This window comes from Lagopus muta, chromosome 19 (assembly GCF_023343835.1).
Source record: "Lagopus muta isolate bLagMut1 chromosome 19, bLagMut1 primary, whole genome shotgun sequence".
NCBI lineage: Eukaryota > Metazoa > Chordata > Aves > Galliformes > Phasianidae > Lagopus > Lagopus muta.
In genome coordinates this window covers 10,419,972-10,435,918 of record NC_064451.1, presented here as the reverse complement: position 1 = coordinate 10,435,918, position 15,947 = coordinate 10,419,972, and the positions used below count along the sequence as shown (strand labels likewise).

The 15,947-nt window shown below is 41.7% G+C and overlaps 1 protein-coding gene across 12 annotated transcripts in view; it reads left to right on the top strand.

Moving 5' to 3' along the window:
* Nucleotides 1–4,383: 4,383 nt before the first annotated feature.
* The window catches only part of GARNL3 (GTPase activating Rap/RanGAP domain like 3), a 41,062-nt gene continuing 29,498 nt past the window's right edge, over nucleotides 4,384–15,947 (top strand). For 9 of the 12 annotated variants that reach the window (XM_048966232.1, XM_048966236.1, XM_048966230.1 and 6 more), the window contains exons 1-3: nucleotides 4,384–4,472; nucleotides 14,883–14,952; nucleotides 15,678–15,752. In XM_048966232.1, the coding sequence (XP_048822189.1) occupies nucleotides 4,399–4,472; nucleotides 14,883–14,952; nucleotides 15,678–15,752 (219 nt within the window). In that variant the 5' untranslated portion in view covers nucleotides 4,384–4,398. Of the gene's footprint in view, nucleotides 4,473–4,541; nucleotides 4,756–7,623; nucleotides 7,843–14,882; nucleotides 14,953–15,677; nucleotides 15,753–15,947 lie in introns of those variants that run through there. The other 3 variants (XM_048966229.1, XM_048966237.1, XM_048966231.1) reach the window with 2 other exon arrangements.

The window sequence follows — 15,947 nt, the reverse complement described above, 5'->3', positions numbered from 1 at the left end:
CGTGCATTCTAGACCCTGGGCTTCACACCACAAACTTGTGCTCCACATCCTTTCCTGAACCCCAATTCCATCTCCGCGTTCAGATTCATGTTTCAGGACAGGGGTGGGGCAGGGGGAAAGGCGTAGGTGTAGGGTCTGGATTTGGTGGTTGGGGCCCGGAAATGGGATGGGATGGGGGGGGGGACAGGCATGGGGTTTGTGGAATGGGGGGCGTTTTGGGTACCAGATGTGAAGTCTGAATCACATCCCATCTGGATGTGGGCTGTAACCAGGAACCCACACTGCAAACCACATAAGCAGACCCCTCAACTATGATAACAAAAAGCCCAAATGCCCCAAATTCAGACCCAGAACAGTATGATCCATTGCACCATACCTCAGTGTAAGCTTCATGGACCCCCAGACAGCCCCATATCCCCAAAACAGCCAAAAAGCCTATGCCCAAAGTACAAAGTATGCACTACTGTTGACAAAGCATTACACATGTGCCAGTTCAGGCACAGGACGCATGCGCTTATTCTGTCATGTTACCACACGTGCCGTTACTGACTCACACTTTCTACACATGTGCGTCTGCCAGCATAATTGTATGTATGCGTTTATGTTGTCAATACTCACGTGCAAGCGTGACACAGCACTATGTATGCGCTAGTCTGGGCTCATCAGTATGCACGCGCCAGTTTCAATGCACATCACTGCAGGATGCATGTGCTATTACCATAGTAGTTTACTATGCATGCACTTGATGTTTTACACAGAGCTATGCATTCAAAGTGCCTGGAGCAGCTGTATGCATGCACTTTATATCTGTAGCAGCACTACGCATGCGCCCTTCTGTTATAGCACTACCCATGGTCTTCTCCTATCTCATGACTACGCATGCGCTATTCCCAGCACTTCACTACACGTGCTGTATTCCCTGCTGCTGGCGGGCATCTAATGGTCATGCGCAATGGTGAGCCAATGTAGTTCCACGAAGGGCGCAGGGGCCACTGGGAGCAAAACCGTTTTGTTCCCGGGATGGGCACGGCTGCAAAACTCCTCAAGGAAAAAGACAATGGGCATTTTGACTTGGAAGCAAGGAGAATATCGCTGGGTCGGCAGTCCAGTAACTCAGTGCTCGCCCGCATCTCAATGGCTTGTATACGCGGGTGCCTGCTATACGTTTCAGGGCGCATGCGCACTCTTGCCTGGAGGACTAAGCATAGTAACGATTGGCGGATTAGCTGCGTAGAGCGACGAGAACGTACTTAAGCCATTTCCGCATGGTTGAGGCATCAGAGACGGCCGCAGTTCCGCGGAATGGTCATACGGTGGCAGCAGAGACCGCGGAAACTATTTCTCCGACGGGATTGACGCAAACCTGCGGCACTCCTTGGCGGTCCGTTCTCCTTCACGGGAAAAACACAAAGTTAGAAGAGGAAGCGTGGGGGGAAAGAAAAGAAGAAAAAAAAAGGTGATGAAAATCAAGGAAAACTTATCCAAATCCAGGAAACCTGTGCTAAGTGCCAGGGGAAGCGGCGTAACCCGCCGCGAAGCAGCGCCCCAGCCACCGTCCATCGCCCGTCGCTGAGCGGGGCGTGTCCTGGGACGATGTGCGCGGCGCGCGACCCTCCTTCCCGGGGAAGAGGCGCGGATAGAAAGCGTGCTGTTCTCAGCCCGTGGGTCCGTCGTGGCCGGCAGAGCCCTCGGCTTGTGAAAGCAGGGGTTGCTGGCAAAGATGCACTGCGAGGGAGTAGTTACTGGATGTTGAGTTTTGCCGGTCGGTCTGTTGCTGCATCATTGTATTTTAGCCGTTTAGCAGTTAGTACCTCTTGAGATAGTTGTTGAATGCTGTAAATCACTAAAATCTGCATTTTATTTGGCCTTGTGCATGATGTGTAAGAAGTGTTCTTTCTAAATCAATTTCTAATTCATCCAAGTTGGGATATGTTTTTCCTTGGACAACTTGCATCCACCTACTTTGTGCCTGTTTGTGCAGTATCAAAATACATCTGAGTGCCTTTTATTTGAACCACAGATTCTTTCCTCTTCACATACTTAAACATCCAGCTTACTGGAATATCAGTAAGTACTTCACACCTTCTATTAAAATTCATCAATAAATAAGGCATTTTGTTAAGATCATGTGACAAGCAGAAAGGTAGGGTGACATCAGATGACTACATGTATTAGTTTAATGCAAATTAAGTGATGTAAGATGTGCATGTGGTCTTGTAGTTTGATTTGCAGCTGAACTTTTCTATCAGTAGATATGGCTTATTTTTTTTTCTAGTATATGAACATTGTGTATCATAAGGATTATTTTCTTAATTAAATTCAGAAATCATCTTTGGATGAACTTCAGATATAATTTCTTCTGGAAGCCTAAGTTAAAGTTAAGAAATATGGGTAGCAGCAGAACTATGTTTTTCTTTTGTTGTCTCCATTTGTGTTGTGATTTGTGAGCAATCTCCTGAAGGATTTCAACATTTTAAGTTTCAAGATAGGTGATTTCGGTTAAATAATAATAATAATAATAATAATAATAAATTTTTAAAAAGCATATTCTGTCTTTACATCTTCTTCTTCCATATAGTGAAAGTGCAAAGTCACAGACTGAAACAGTGATTGAGCACCTGGTGGGAAGGCAGGGCCAGCCCAGGTGAGCTCAGGTGTATGCAATGCAATGGACTGAGGGACCAGAAGAAGTGGATCCCTCACTTAAGGGTTGGCAGTGGAGGTGAGGGTATCTCATTTTTGCTTCTGTTTCATGTGCTGGCCACACAGGTACAGAGTGCAAGTGGAACAAACCCTGCAGACTCTAAGGAGAATTGAAGTAGGAGAGCAGTTGCAGAGGGGTAGAGAGGAGACATGCACTCTGAAGCAGGGGAGGCCTTGCTGGCTCTGCCTATTGCATCCACTGCTGGTATGTTCCTTCTCCTTTTCAGTGGTTTGCTGTCTCTAAAGGGTCGGTAAGTTGTAGTGCAGTTGCTTGGCCTGCTTGCCGCTTACTGGGATTATCTAAAATGGATTACTTTTGTGTGTGTGAGGGTGTGTGTACTGAATAGCACTCATAAACCTCTGTGCTGCTCTGAGTGCATAGTTTGTTTGTCTCTCTTCCTGAGACATCCTGTCTCTCAGATCCAACACTTGGCCCAGACCTCAATCCCCATAGGAGCTGTAAAGATAACTGTATTAATACCCAGTGTAACAATAATCCTAACCTTTACCCTGACACTAAAATAATATTTAAGTGTCCAAGTGTAACAATAAAAATCATGCTAAAAGTTTATAGTAAAAGTAACCTTAACCCTAATCATAATTCAAAAAACAATCATTAACATAACCATAATCTTAACCCTAAAAGTAACATTAATCACAGCCCTAATGACCCTAACAGTAATTCTAATAAGCCTTACCCTAAAAAATCCCTGAAAATTATCCAGAAAAGTCACTGTAGAAATAGCACTGGTAGTAATTGCAATCCTAAGGGTAACTCTAACCTCAGTGCTAATGTTATGCTAATCATAATCGTAATGTAGAGTTAGGGTAGTGTAAAAGAAGTGCTACCCTGTGCATGCTGCACAGTCCCTTCAGTATTGCATTGCCTATTAAATGCAGGTGGCACTGGAGAAGCACGTTGCTCCCGGGCGGCAGAAGGACTGCAAGAACAGTTTTCCGTCTTGCCTTGAAATCAGCAGGAAGGCTGAATTTCCTAGAATGCCCTGAAACTCAACTTTGCTGCCTGCTAGTAGCTCAGATAGGTAACAGCAAAACATAAACTCAAGTGCACATTCATTATGTAGTGTGGCATGCTCTGCTTTCCCCAGAGCTCATTACTTTATGGTATCCCACTGGCTTGGCATAGATTTGTCCATTGCGCTACCCTTGCTTTCCCCGAGTGTTTTCCTTGCTTTGGCCTATTTTTTATCTTCCTTAATGTTTCTCAAACGTTGCTCGTCAGGATTTCAGTATTCATGAAGAAAATACTGCCTACAAGAGGGCTATCCAGTCGGGCTGTAATGCATCCCCTCATGCCTTTGATCTCTCACTGGGATACGGGAGCATAGAAGCAGATTGTAGGGCGGGTCAGACTGGGAGGGAGACAATTCCCTTGGTGAAGTCTGAGAGGTGGGGCCAGAGCCCAAACCTGAGTAAAGCAAAGGCCGCCGGGGTTTGCGGGTCTTCGCTGGGGTTCCATTCATACAACGCCAGCTCCCTTTGCGGCCGGCGCTAGAGACCCGCGGGCTCTAGGACCTGGGCTCGGCAGCCTGCGCCATGGTGCGCGGCGGAAAGGCCCTGGGCTGCCGAGCGCCACACCGCCGCGCGGCCTCCGCCCCTGGTCTCCGTGGCCGCGCGCTCGCCTGGCCCGCCCGAGCAGGGAGCGCTGGGGCGCCGCGGCGCAGGTTTGTCCTGATGCCGTTGTCAGATGCGCAGGGCAACTTCACCGCCAGTTGCTGCTGGTGCCCGGCGCCTCTCAGAGTCCTCTGGTAACTACCTGTCAGCGGCTGCCATTCCGGTAGCGCGGGCTGTGGGCGGGCCGCGGGCGCGGCGCGGCCGGGCGACCCTGTGATGGAGCTGCCTGAGGGCGGCCAGGCAGGCGGGTGACGGCAGTTGTTGCCCGAAAGGGGCAGACAAGCTGCGCGTGCTCACTGCTAATCGGCAGCGGCCTTCCCGACTTCGTGATGACCCTGAAGCGTGAGACGAGAGAGAAAGTGGCTTCGGGTATGGGTTTAAAATAAACCAACAAAGAGAAGATCTATCCCGAATGAGGTCTGTGGGTGAACCAGAGAGGCTTTGATTAAGCTGTGCTTCCAACTGATAACATGAATATATGTATATATATACAAAATATATTCAGTTGCGTACATATTCTCAGAGACATAAGAAACGCTTGCCTGCAGGAAAAGAGAGTCTTTTTATTTTTCTTTACATATTGCAAAAGTGTCGTTTGAAATGCATAAATGACTTTTACCATTTGGAAAATTTAGGATGTTTTTAAAATGAATATATTTCATTGTTTTCTTAAAATTACTGTTTTCTTAAAAATGGAGTTTATTATGTGAATTTTCCAAAGCATTTGAGAAGATAATTACTTTTGTTCTACTTATGAAAGATAATGTGTTCTTTGTTTTTCCCCCCCCCCCCAGAAGAAAATACAGTTTAGTGGTCTTTTATTTTTCCCTTCCATAAGCTACACGCTTTGTTTATTAGCCTTCTTAAAAAAATGAATGAAAGCTTACCCCCGTGTTGAAATTTAATTATCTATTTAAAAAACAAGCATCATGGATTAGGATTTCTTTGATTTACTGGGTTTTGTTTGGATCTGCATCCCTTATTGCATCAGCTGTGCAATTGCAAAAGCACTTTTTTTTTTTTTTTTTTTTTCCTAAAAGAGCTTTCTGGTCTAGAATACTAAATTCTCTGTCAGCTACAGAGAATGTGCCTTTCTGTTTGGTGTTGAAAGTGAAGGCTACACTTCAGAGGATGTTATTATAGTACTTCTCTTTCCTTACTTCTAAGTAGAAATTTTAATATTTATTTATTAAGGGCCTGGAGCATCTCCCATATTCATTTCTAAGAGTCTGTGATAGCTTCCAAAGTATATTCCCTGTCTGCAAGATGCTGAGTCAGAATTTTGTTAGGAAGACTTGTTTCACATGGCCTTAATAAAAATAATGAGGAGTCTTTATTTTAAGAGAAGTATAGCACAATTTGAAGTTGCTGAGACTACAGGTATCACGAATCTGGTGAATTAAGCCCTTTATTGGTCTTTATGTAAATCATACAAAATGGAATGCTATTACAAAGGCAGAATTAGATTAAGGAAACTATGGAAATTAAACAGAAAGTAATGAGTTTTTTTGATGTTTAAGATTTATTACACTTTGAGTCAAAAAATCATTGAAGTGATGGCATAATACAGAAATCTGATGTGCTGATCTTTTTCATTCAGAGCGTCTGTGTTTGGATTCTATCCTAGCTGGAATTTTTAAGTGCTGTTGAATTTCATGCACATTTCACAGACTCAGGCTTTCAGGAGACTACTTAGAAAGGTATTGATTAACAAAAAAAAACTAGTTTGAAGAGTTAAAGTGAGAATCTTCCATAGTGTTATAATTTCTAGAGTCCATGCAGAGGCAAGGTTCCTTTCTATTCTGTTTAAAACAGAGGTGATTGTGTTTAAAATGTTGATATTTTCATTTTAGGATGACAGGGAGGTACCACAAAGCAAATATTTGAGTGAATGCATGCGTTCATTTTAACTATTTTATATGTGTTGTGCAGAAGGAAAGAGGAATAGGGTAAATGACAACTTCTTTGCAGTGAAAGTAAAATAATTTAAGTAATGTTGTGTGTCATTATTTCTATAGAAGTACATTCTTCTGAAGGAGCACGAGATGTGAAATCTTGTTTATGGCAAACTTGTAAAGCAATGGAGATACTCAGGAAGAAGGAAAATTGTGGTTTAGTACAAAATGTTGAGTAGGGTTGATGTTATTTTTTTCAGTACAGAGTTTTGTTTCTCTAGTATAGAAGCTACCTTGAAGCTGTTTTACTGGCAGTGTATATTCTTGTTCATTAGGATGCTTTGATATACCAGCAGTCAGCCTTGAGTTTCAAGTGTTATTTGGTGAAAATTAATTTCTGTTGGCATGTAGAATATATAAATACTGGTTTGCAATAAACCTGTTTGTGGTTACTGGTTGGATTTGTGTTATGAAATTTAAGTTATAATGTAACTAACTTCCGTACATGTAGTCTGCAAAAAAATTAAGGTATTCTTTACAAGGCGTTATTTTATAAGGCTAAAAACAATTTTTTCCATTGACTTCTAAAACTGGAAGATCTTTCCCATACACAGGTGATAATCCTTCAATAACAAAAGTAACATTTAGTGATACTTTAGTTAACAACTAAATGCAAAGCATTGTTTACAGTACTTAGCCATTTATCTTCCTGTAATGTCTTGCTTGTAGACATAAGTTTTAATTTTTAAAAAGTTGTAGCCACTAAAGTGCAGATTCTTGCTGGCTTTGAAGATTAGTTTGGGTGGTGACTCTCCTGTCCAAACATGAATAGTAAAATCAAAATAGTGTATCTAATGAGGTGAGATTATTTCCTAAGTTGGTAAATGTTATTTTAAATTTGATGTCATTATTTCTGTCTGAACTATGACATGCTACAATTATCTACATATATGAAGGAAAAAGCAGTGTGCAGGAGAAAGCATGAAGAGATGTTACTCCAGAAGTATCCCACACAGGGAATTCTTACTCTTTTTTGGCCCTGGAGTAAAATGAAAACAATTATTTAAATTTTGTTCATTGAGCATCATATTCATATCATATCACTTAGACGCAGTCGTTGGATGCCTGCAGCTTACGATTCTTCCTCTGACTTTCAGACATTGGGTATTACTTGGGGACAGCGATATGCTTCTCTATAACAGCAGACATTTCTATGTGAGAGGCTGAGCGAATAGATAAAGCTTCTCCTGTGTGGACCTGAGACGGCAGCTGCCGAACTGCCAGTGCTTGGCCGACAGCAGGGCCCGTGTTTCTCGCACCGCACCTCTCGCTGCGAAGGGCGGGCCGCTCGCCTCCGATTAGGACTACAGCTCCCGGCGGTCTTCGCGGCGGCGCGACCAGCAGCGCGGAGTCTGAGCAGCTCGCGCAGCATAGCGGGCGCGCGCGCGAGGCGCCTGTGCGTCCGGGCAGCGGGATGTGTGAGAGGAGATCTCGTCGTCTCTCTCGAGCGAGACGCGACGCTGGAGCGGTGAGGTCCCGGCCTCGCCGCCTGCATGGAGCTGAGCAGCGCAGAGGCGGTGTCCACCCGTTTCCTCGGCCTTACTCAGCGGTACTGGAGCCAAAGAGGCGGCTCGGGCGGGGCGCGGCGTTCCGAGGGCCCGCGCTGCCGATGGCGGAGAGGCGGTGTTGTGTTCGTACTGTGCGGGGGGCCTGGGGATGGGGGCTGACGGGCTTTCGAGGAATAGTGCTGCAGGCTCCCGGCTGGCACTCAGCGGAGCGCTGCGAGCCCCGGGACTCGGCCACTTCCTCTGGGGTTGCTGCTGGTGGCGTGAGCGGAGCCGGACGGGACGCCCGCGGGCCAGTTATTTCGCATGCTTATGTCTGTGCCCGCCTCTTCAATGAAAATGGATTAACCAGTACGATATGTCGAAGGGCTGGGAGGTAAAGACGTGTAAGTAAGGAGACAGGAGAGTCAAAGAGGGCATGCAAGCTGTGACTTTGTTATCAGGTAGTTGTAACATGCAAGCTCACCTTTTTCTGTCGCATCTCCTCCCCCCAAACCTCCTCCATGTAAAGTGCTTTCAGGTGTCAAAGTCCTAAGATGCAAGGCACTTGATGCTTGAGTGGTAAAAATACATGCCTTTTAAGTGTGGGTTACAGAATATATGAAAACTTGCTTTGCCTTTTGGCTTTCAGACTGTTAAAGTTTGTAGGAGTTTCTGATGAAATGAGCGGAAAGCTTGTCCTCTTTCCTCTTCCTCATCTGTTAGGATACAAAACCTTTGTTTATAAACAAGTGAGAGAGGGAAATAGAGTTTGCTGTATGCACTGCACAAATGTGTTTAAACTGTTTTGTTTGATTTCTTGTTTCTCATGTGTATTAAAACGCATGGCGATATAAGTAAACTAACTTATTAAGGCAAATAAGTCTGAGCCACAGGGAAGCTAGCATATATTTCAGTGCTGGCTGTATTTGCCCTAATACAACAATAGCTATATTTGAAACTGGCATAACTGGAACAAAGTATTTTTCTAGCATAGATCAGGTCGAGACAGAGGAAGGATGTAATCTATACTGAAGAAAATTAGTAAGAAAAGCTAATAGTAACTACAGCATATTTTTTAAATGAGATGATATGAGAAGTCGGAGAGTTGATGAGAAAAATCTCTAGTAACCAAGAATGGAAAGCTGAAGAACGTGCACACTGGAATTCACTGTGGAATATGTGCAGTTATGCAAATAACATGATAATCTATATTTTGTCTTTTCATAAATTAAGGTGCTTAGCTTTGCCAAGGTTGTCTATTTAGCATTTATGTTAGTGCAAGATTCTGCTTCTAATTGCTTAATATGAAGTATGGTAGGAAGCAGTTGGGTTGATGAGTACCAAAGACTACCTTTCAGGTATAATTCTGATGTGAAAAGGATAGTGTGTGAAAGTTATACATGTTTTAGCCATTTTGAATCAGGATGCAGAAGGATACGACTATTATTGCAAAAGCACTGATGGATAACTGTTACTGACTTGCATGACAATGTATGTGGTGGTGAGCATGAAGAGTTCTTTTTGATCCTGTCTGAAAGCTGTTTGAAAAAAAGTGCATCTTTTGTTTCCTCAGACTGTTACAGAATTTATTTGCAACCCTTAAAATAAGTATATTGAGCAAACAGGAGTTGAATGCACCCTTAGTTAGTTAGTTAGTGATGATATTAAACTGAAAGGTGCTGTTTACTCCCTAGAAGTATGGGAGGCCTTCTTGGGTTCTAGGTATGTTGGAGCATTGGCAATCAGCACTGGCACGATATTCAACAAAGATAAATGCTAGGTGAAGTAATGCCAGTCGCAGACTGGGAAATGGGTGGCTAGAGAGCAGCTCTGCAAAAGAGATCTGGGGTTGCTGATTGTCAGTGGGCACAACATGAGTCAGTGGTGTACACTGGGAGCCAAAAGAGCAAACTGCATTTTAAGATTAAATGCAGCAGAGACAGCTGGTGAAAAGGGATGATTCTCCCACTGTATTTTAATATTGGTGCGGCTTCACCTTGAACGTGGAGTTCAGTTCTGGGCTCCACAAAGTAGAAAAAAGACTGTTAAGATAATTGAATGCATCCAGAGAAGGGCAACAAAGCTGATAAAAGGGCTGGAAGTTGTGTGCTGTGAGGACAGACAGAGAACACTCAGGTTGTCTAGTCTGGAGAAAAGAAGGCTACTAAGAACTAAGAAGTTACTTCCATTGCTCTTTAAAACATCCTGAGGAGTGGAAGCAGAGAGTGAGGTGACGATCTGTTCTTCCTGGTAACCATAGCAGTGGCACAAAACTGTGCCGTTAGAGGTTTAGACTGGATACTTGAATAAATCTCTTTACTGTGAGAGTGATCAGGCACTGTAACGGGCTTCTTAGTGAGGTCATTAATGTTCCATGTCTGTTGGTGTTCAAAAGGCACTTGGATAGTACCCTTAATAATACAATCAACTTGTTGTTATCGTGGAAATGGAAAAAAAATTAAAAATAAAAAATTCCAATAACCATACTGAGACTGTTATTTCCCAGGCTCTTTATTATGGGCTACCAGGCATATATGTTAATATCTATTTTACATTTTTGTATTTCTAAATTAACTGTTTTGAAGTCATGCCCTCCTTTGCTTTGATAACCTATGCTTTTGTTACCTTAGTGTACTCCTCTGTTATATACCTGTAACAATTTTCTTGTTGTACAATGTTTATTTTTGAATAACACTTTGTATTTTACTTCTGAAGCTTTTAGTTAGCATCTGACCATATTATCTTCACAGAATTAATATGCTGTGAGAGGAGTTCAACTTTAAGTCTGCCGAAGTATAGGATTTAGTTTGTGGGTATGCAGATAGCTGTAAAATGCCATCATAATTCTCCAATTTTATTCTTCAGATAATTCATACGATGACACTTTTCTCTACTTTCATCCACTTTGAGATTAGCTTTTACTAAGGCAGGAAGGAGTTCAATTTTATAAACTCAGCTTACTTTTTTTTTCTGTTTTGTGGACCTATCACAATTTATGAAACTCTCTGAAAATTACCCAGGTGTGGATGATGTTATTGAAAGCACAGTAGACTGGTGATTCCCTTTGTGGTGACTTTGGAATTTGTGTTGTGTCTGGAATTAGGTCAGCCCCATAAAACAGTTTCCTCACTGCTAGGCTTCCCCAAAACTTGACAAGATTTACTGTGTTAGTGACTCTTACTGGTTTTTCTTTTTTCGCTTGGTGACAGGATGAGGGGAAATGATTTTAAACTGGCAGAGGGTAGATTTGAGTGAGATGTTGGTTATAAATTCTTTACCGTGAGGGTGGTGAGACACTGGAACAGGTTGCCCAGAGATGTTGTAGGTGCCCGCACCCTGGAAGCATTCAAGGCCAGGCTGGATGGGGCTCTGAGCAACTTGGTCTAGCGGAAGGTATCCCTGCCAACCCCTCTGCTGTAGAAATTAGATGATGTTAAAGGTCCATTCCAACCCAAACCATTCTATGAATCTGTGTATTTCTTCACTTAGTCAGAGACTGAACTTAGAATTTCAAAGGTCAGCAACAGCAAAGTCTGCTCATCTACCACCATTACTGACAGCGGCAAATGCTTGTTGATTAAAATTGCTTTTACAGTAATTTCCAAGCACACTTAGCCTCAAAAATGAATTGTACAGAACAAAAGCAGTACACAGAGAAAATCCTAGCACTACATTTATCCAACTTTTCTGTAAAAGTCAATATATTATGTAAAATACTTAGTGTCTTAAAATATATTGCAATTGAGGTATTCAGTTTCCTTCATGAAGTATATGCCAAGTTTTACATGAGTTGCAGAATGCAGGAACTTAAAACCTAATGCATGGAGTACAATTTCTGATCTGTGCTTTCCAAATTCTCCCCAAGATGTGAGAAGAGGCTTAATCCTGTATGAAATTAAACTTGAGAACTCCATGTTCTACGTGGAAGAAAAAAAAAAATCAGATGTCCCTATTTTGTCTGCATAGATACTAATCTTGAAATTAATTTCTTGTATGTTACCTTCTGTAAGAAAAGATGAAAACTCCGGAGTAGTAGTTACAATTTTTTTCTTTACTGCAACTCATACTGAAGTAAAGTTTGTTTCATTCTTCCCTTCAGATGATGGAAAGACTATGCATGTGCGAAACAGTGTAAAGCACACACTTTGTAAATTGGATGTGTAAAATGAGAGCATCTAAAACAGTTTTGATGGTTCAAATATGTAAATTATTGCTACAAAACAACAAGTGAAAGTTAACTGTAATAGGTGGTGGTTCATGCACAGGTGCATTCAGGATTTGCAGTGCTCTGGGCCGTCTTCTCTGTGTTGCAGACTGAGGGGCGTAAGTGCTGCTGTTTGCTGTAACTTCTGTGCAGTAGTGTGGGGCTATTACAGGAGAAGTTTAATTCACAGGTCCAGTAGCAACAGTAGTAAGTCTAGGAAAAATAAAAAAAGTATTGCATGTGAAGTTCTTACAGTGCGTGATCACTGTAACTAGAACTTAATTATGTATGTTCATGCTTTGTGATCTAAAAAAAGCTGGTGTTTTTTTGATTTCCATTTAAGATTGTTTCATCTGTCTTGATGTGTGAGCTGGATGGGTGCACAATAATGTTGACCAAAACTGGCTGAATGGCGGGGCCCAGAGTGTTGTGGTCAGTGGTGCAAAGTCTAGTTCGAGACAAGTGACTAGTTGAGTAGTCTAGGAATCAATCCAACTGTGTTTGACATCTTCATTAATGATTTGGATGTCTGGGCAAAATGTACCTTCAATGAGTTTGCAGGTGACAAAAAAAAAAAAACAACAACTGTGCAGTGGCAGATAAACCACAGGGTTGTGCTGCCATCCAGAGACTTCAACAAGTTGGAAAAGTGGACTAACAAATATCTCATGACAAGACAAGATGCATTTGACCCCTTAGAGTGCGAGAGCTGCTTTTGTTTAAAGATCAGGAAGCATTTTTTGTGTATGGATAATAGAGCACTGGTACAAGCTGCCCAAAGAGTTCTTTCTCTCCTTTTTGTCTGCTTCTTTTTTTGCAGTGGGGAAAAAGGAGGAGTTTTTGTTTTTGGTTACAGCGCAAGCTTTTTGGACCACAGGCTTCAGTGTTTATTTTCTGTCAGATAAGATTCCTTAATATTTGTGTCTATGAAAAAGTGCATCATAGGTAAGGTCAAATGTAGTTGGTTTGGTGGCAAGGGCAAGGATCCAAGCTCTTTTTTTCTTTTTTTTTTCTGTTGCGGACTTTTCTCTACTGTGCATATTCCCAGTATGAGATTGTACTGTTTTCTTGGAAGGTGTTTCATTGTGATCCTCGGGAAACTTAAGATTATTGACTGTTCATGTTCAAAATAAGTTTGTTGTGCAGGTCACCAAAAGCTGAAAGCTTAAGTTATTATATTTGTGTTTATGTATGTTTTGCCAGTGGACGAGGTAAGCACAAAGGTCTCAGACACCAAGTTAAAGAAGTGTGTTTACTTAAGTTTAAAACAATGAGTTAATAAATGAAATTATGCAGCAAGAATAAAACAGAACAAGGCAGTGCAACTAACTGTTACTACGTGAGGATAGTGATTAAGAAATACACATTTCCAATTGCCCTAATACTTTACCATTATTCAGATCCCCAGCTGCTGGGGAGCCCCGGTTACAGCCAGGATTTAGAGCCTTTTCCAGCAACTGGGAGGTTCTGTGCAGTGCACCCACTTGTAGGTGAGGTCTCCAGATTTGCTGCAAGGGAGTCCAGCTTTTAAACTGTTAAATAACCAAGTTTACTTGACAATTAGGTGGAAACATCTGGTTTCATTCTCCCTTTGGATTTCACCTAAAGCCTGGCCAGGGCTCAAGGAGAAGTCAAGTACGTTTGTGTACTCATAGGCCTTGAAACAGTGCTTCTAAACAAAGAAAGGTTAGTACGTTTTAGTAGTGCTTTAGCTAAGCTACATCTCTTGCTAATGAGATGTTTTGTTCAAGATACATATTTCACTAATGATTGCACGTATTTTACTAATGTTCAGATACTGATGATACCTAACGCTGGGTTGTGGCATTCATCTGAGGTCAACTTTGATTCCAGGACTAGTGTTCAGCTGTTAGTACTTCAACGTAATTATGTTTCCAACTGAGTAATTGTTTTGGAGCTTTTTAAAATCGAATCTAATGTGGATTATCCTCAGTTCCTATAGGCGACTGGTTTTATTGCTATTGTGGAATGTATGTGTACCTTAGACATCAGAACTGTGGCTTCATTGCCTTCAGAGGCAATAGAGTCATTTTAATTGGAAAAAAAAAAAAGATCTCCATTAAAGCTGACAGTAGAGTGAATTGAAAGTAAGTTTGGAAATATGATGGTGTGACTGAGTTGCTAGCTTTGGCACTGACTAATTAGTCAAAATTCTTGTTGTACTTGCATCTAAATATTTATTTTGCTTTAACATGTACAACTATGCCTTCTGTTACAAATATGGGAGGATTAGTGTCTATAGTTAGAGGAGGTGTTTGCCCTCTGTTTTGAGCTTGCGAAATACATGCTGATTTGCTTAATGAGATGTAATGTTGTAAGATGGTAAATGCTAGTGCATGTAGACTTTGAATGTGAAATTCAGTGTCTCCTTTTGCTTGCATGACAGTTTTATCTTTGTTATAGGTGGAGAAAACCTGTCAATGCTGTTCCTTTGTTACGCTTTTGAATTAAAACAATTGTTTAATTGCTGTATATAGTCTTAAAAAAAAAAGAATTTCTGGAAAAAAATTATTTAGCAGCATGCTGAGCATAGCTTATTGAACATAGTGCAGTTGTCCTGTTTGAAGCGCAAAGTTTTGCATTTATAAACCACTTTGGAATTCCAAATTGGTCACGTCATGACTAGATATTTAATTTAATAGTAGATTTTGCTTACAGTCAAGACACAGAGATTTCTGTTCTTTTGGCAGTAGTATGAAAGCCAGACTGCAATGGCTGCTACACTGTGCACATTGTAAGGAGTTTTCCCTGCAATAACAAGCTTACGCACTGGAAACCTTGTTCAGCAGGGATTGCTTTTGTTGATGGTAGTGTGTAGGGTTGCATGAGATCTAGGGCTTGTTGAGTGTGTATACTGATGAAGCATTTCTGTTCCAGCTCAGTCTCTGAAGATCTTGGTTGCAGACGTGGAGAGTTCAGCAGGAAGCACTATGGATCCGTGGAGCTTGTAAGTTTGTTTGCCCATCCTTTAATTTAAACAGCTTTTAATGTGGAATTCAAATCCTTTTCATTTCCAGGTAAAAAATTGCATCTAGTTTGGAAAATGCTTATTCTAAGCTGGACTAGAAAAATTAAAGGGTAGTAAAAAGAGACTTCAGAACAGCTGTGTGAGGTGTGTGCTATGTAATCTTTTTACAACCTTACTTGGGAAGCTTTCATTTTAATGGGGCACAAAATATTATGTAAATATCCTGTTTACACCACTATCCCTCAAACCTTCCCCCCCCCCTCCCCCCCCCTCCCCCCCAAAAAAATTCAGAAACATTGAAATTGATCTATGGTTCCTCCTGTAAGTTGAAAACTGCAAAATATTATGTTTCTATTTGATAAGGCATGTGCAATTATTCGAGTTAAAAACTGTGTGCTTGCCTATGTGTTAACGTAAGCATGCATGTGTCTGATTTTATGTGTACTTGCCTCTGTGTACTGGGAAGGAAAGAACTAAAAGAACTAGGTTAGGATCTGCTAGATGAGTGCATAGCTCTCCCATTCGTGTATCCTTAGAGTTATATTTGGATCATTGCAAATCTGTAGTCAGATGGGTAGCAGCTGTGCTGATTCCCCTGTGAGTTTTGATAGGACACCTGGAAGAAAAAGAAACCCAGTAAGATTCGGTTGCTGATCATATGGATATTTTTGGAACTAGAAACTCTATCTTAAACTCTCTCATAGCTTATATCTAGTGATGCTGATGGAGCTATTCAGAGAGCTGGACGATTCCGTGTGGAAAATGGCTCCGCTGATGAGGTAAGTGGTTAAACATATGTAAAGCTGAAAAAATAATTCAGTTTCAGTTTCTCAACCGGAAGAAGTAGTTACAGTCAATTACTAGGAGAGTGATCTTGAAGGATGTTAAATAATATGAAAATGTAAGAATCCAAGAGGAGGGAAATGGTGTTTGTTACCCCCCAAGATTAGCTTAAGTATTTGTTTAGGAGTACA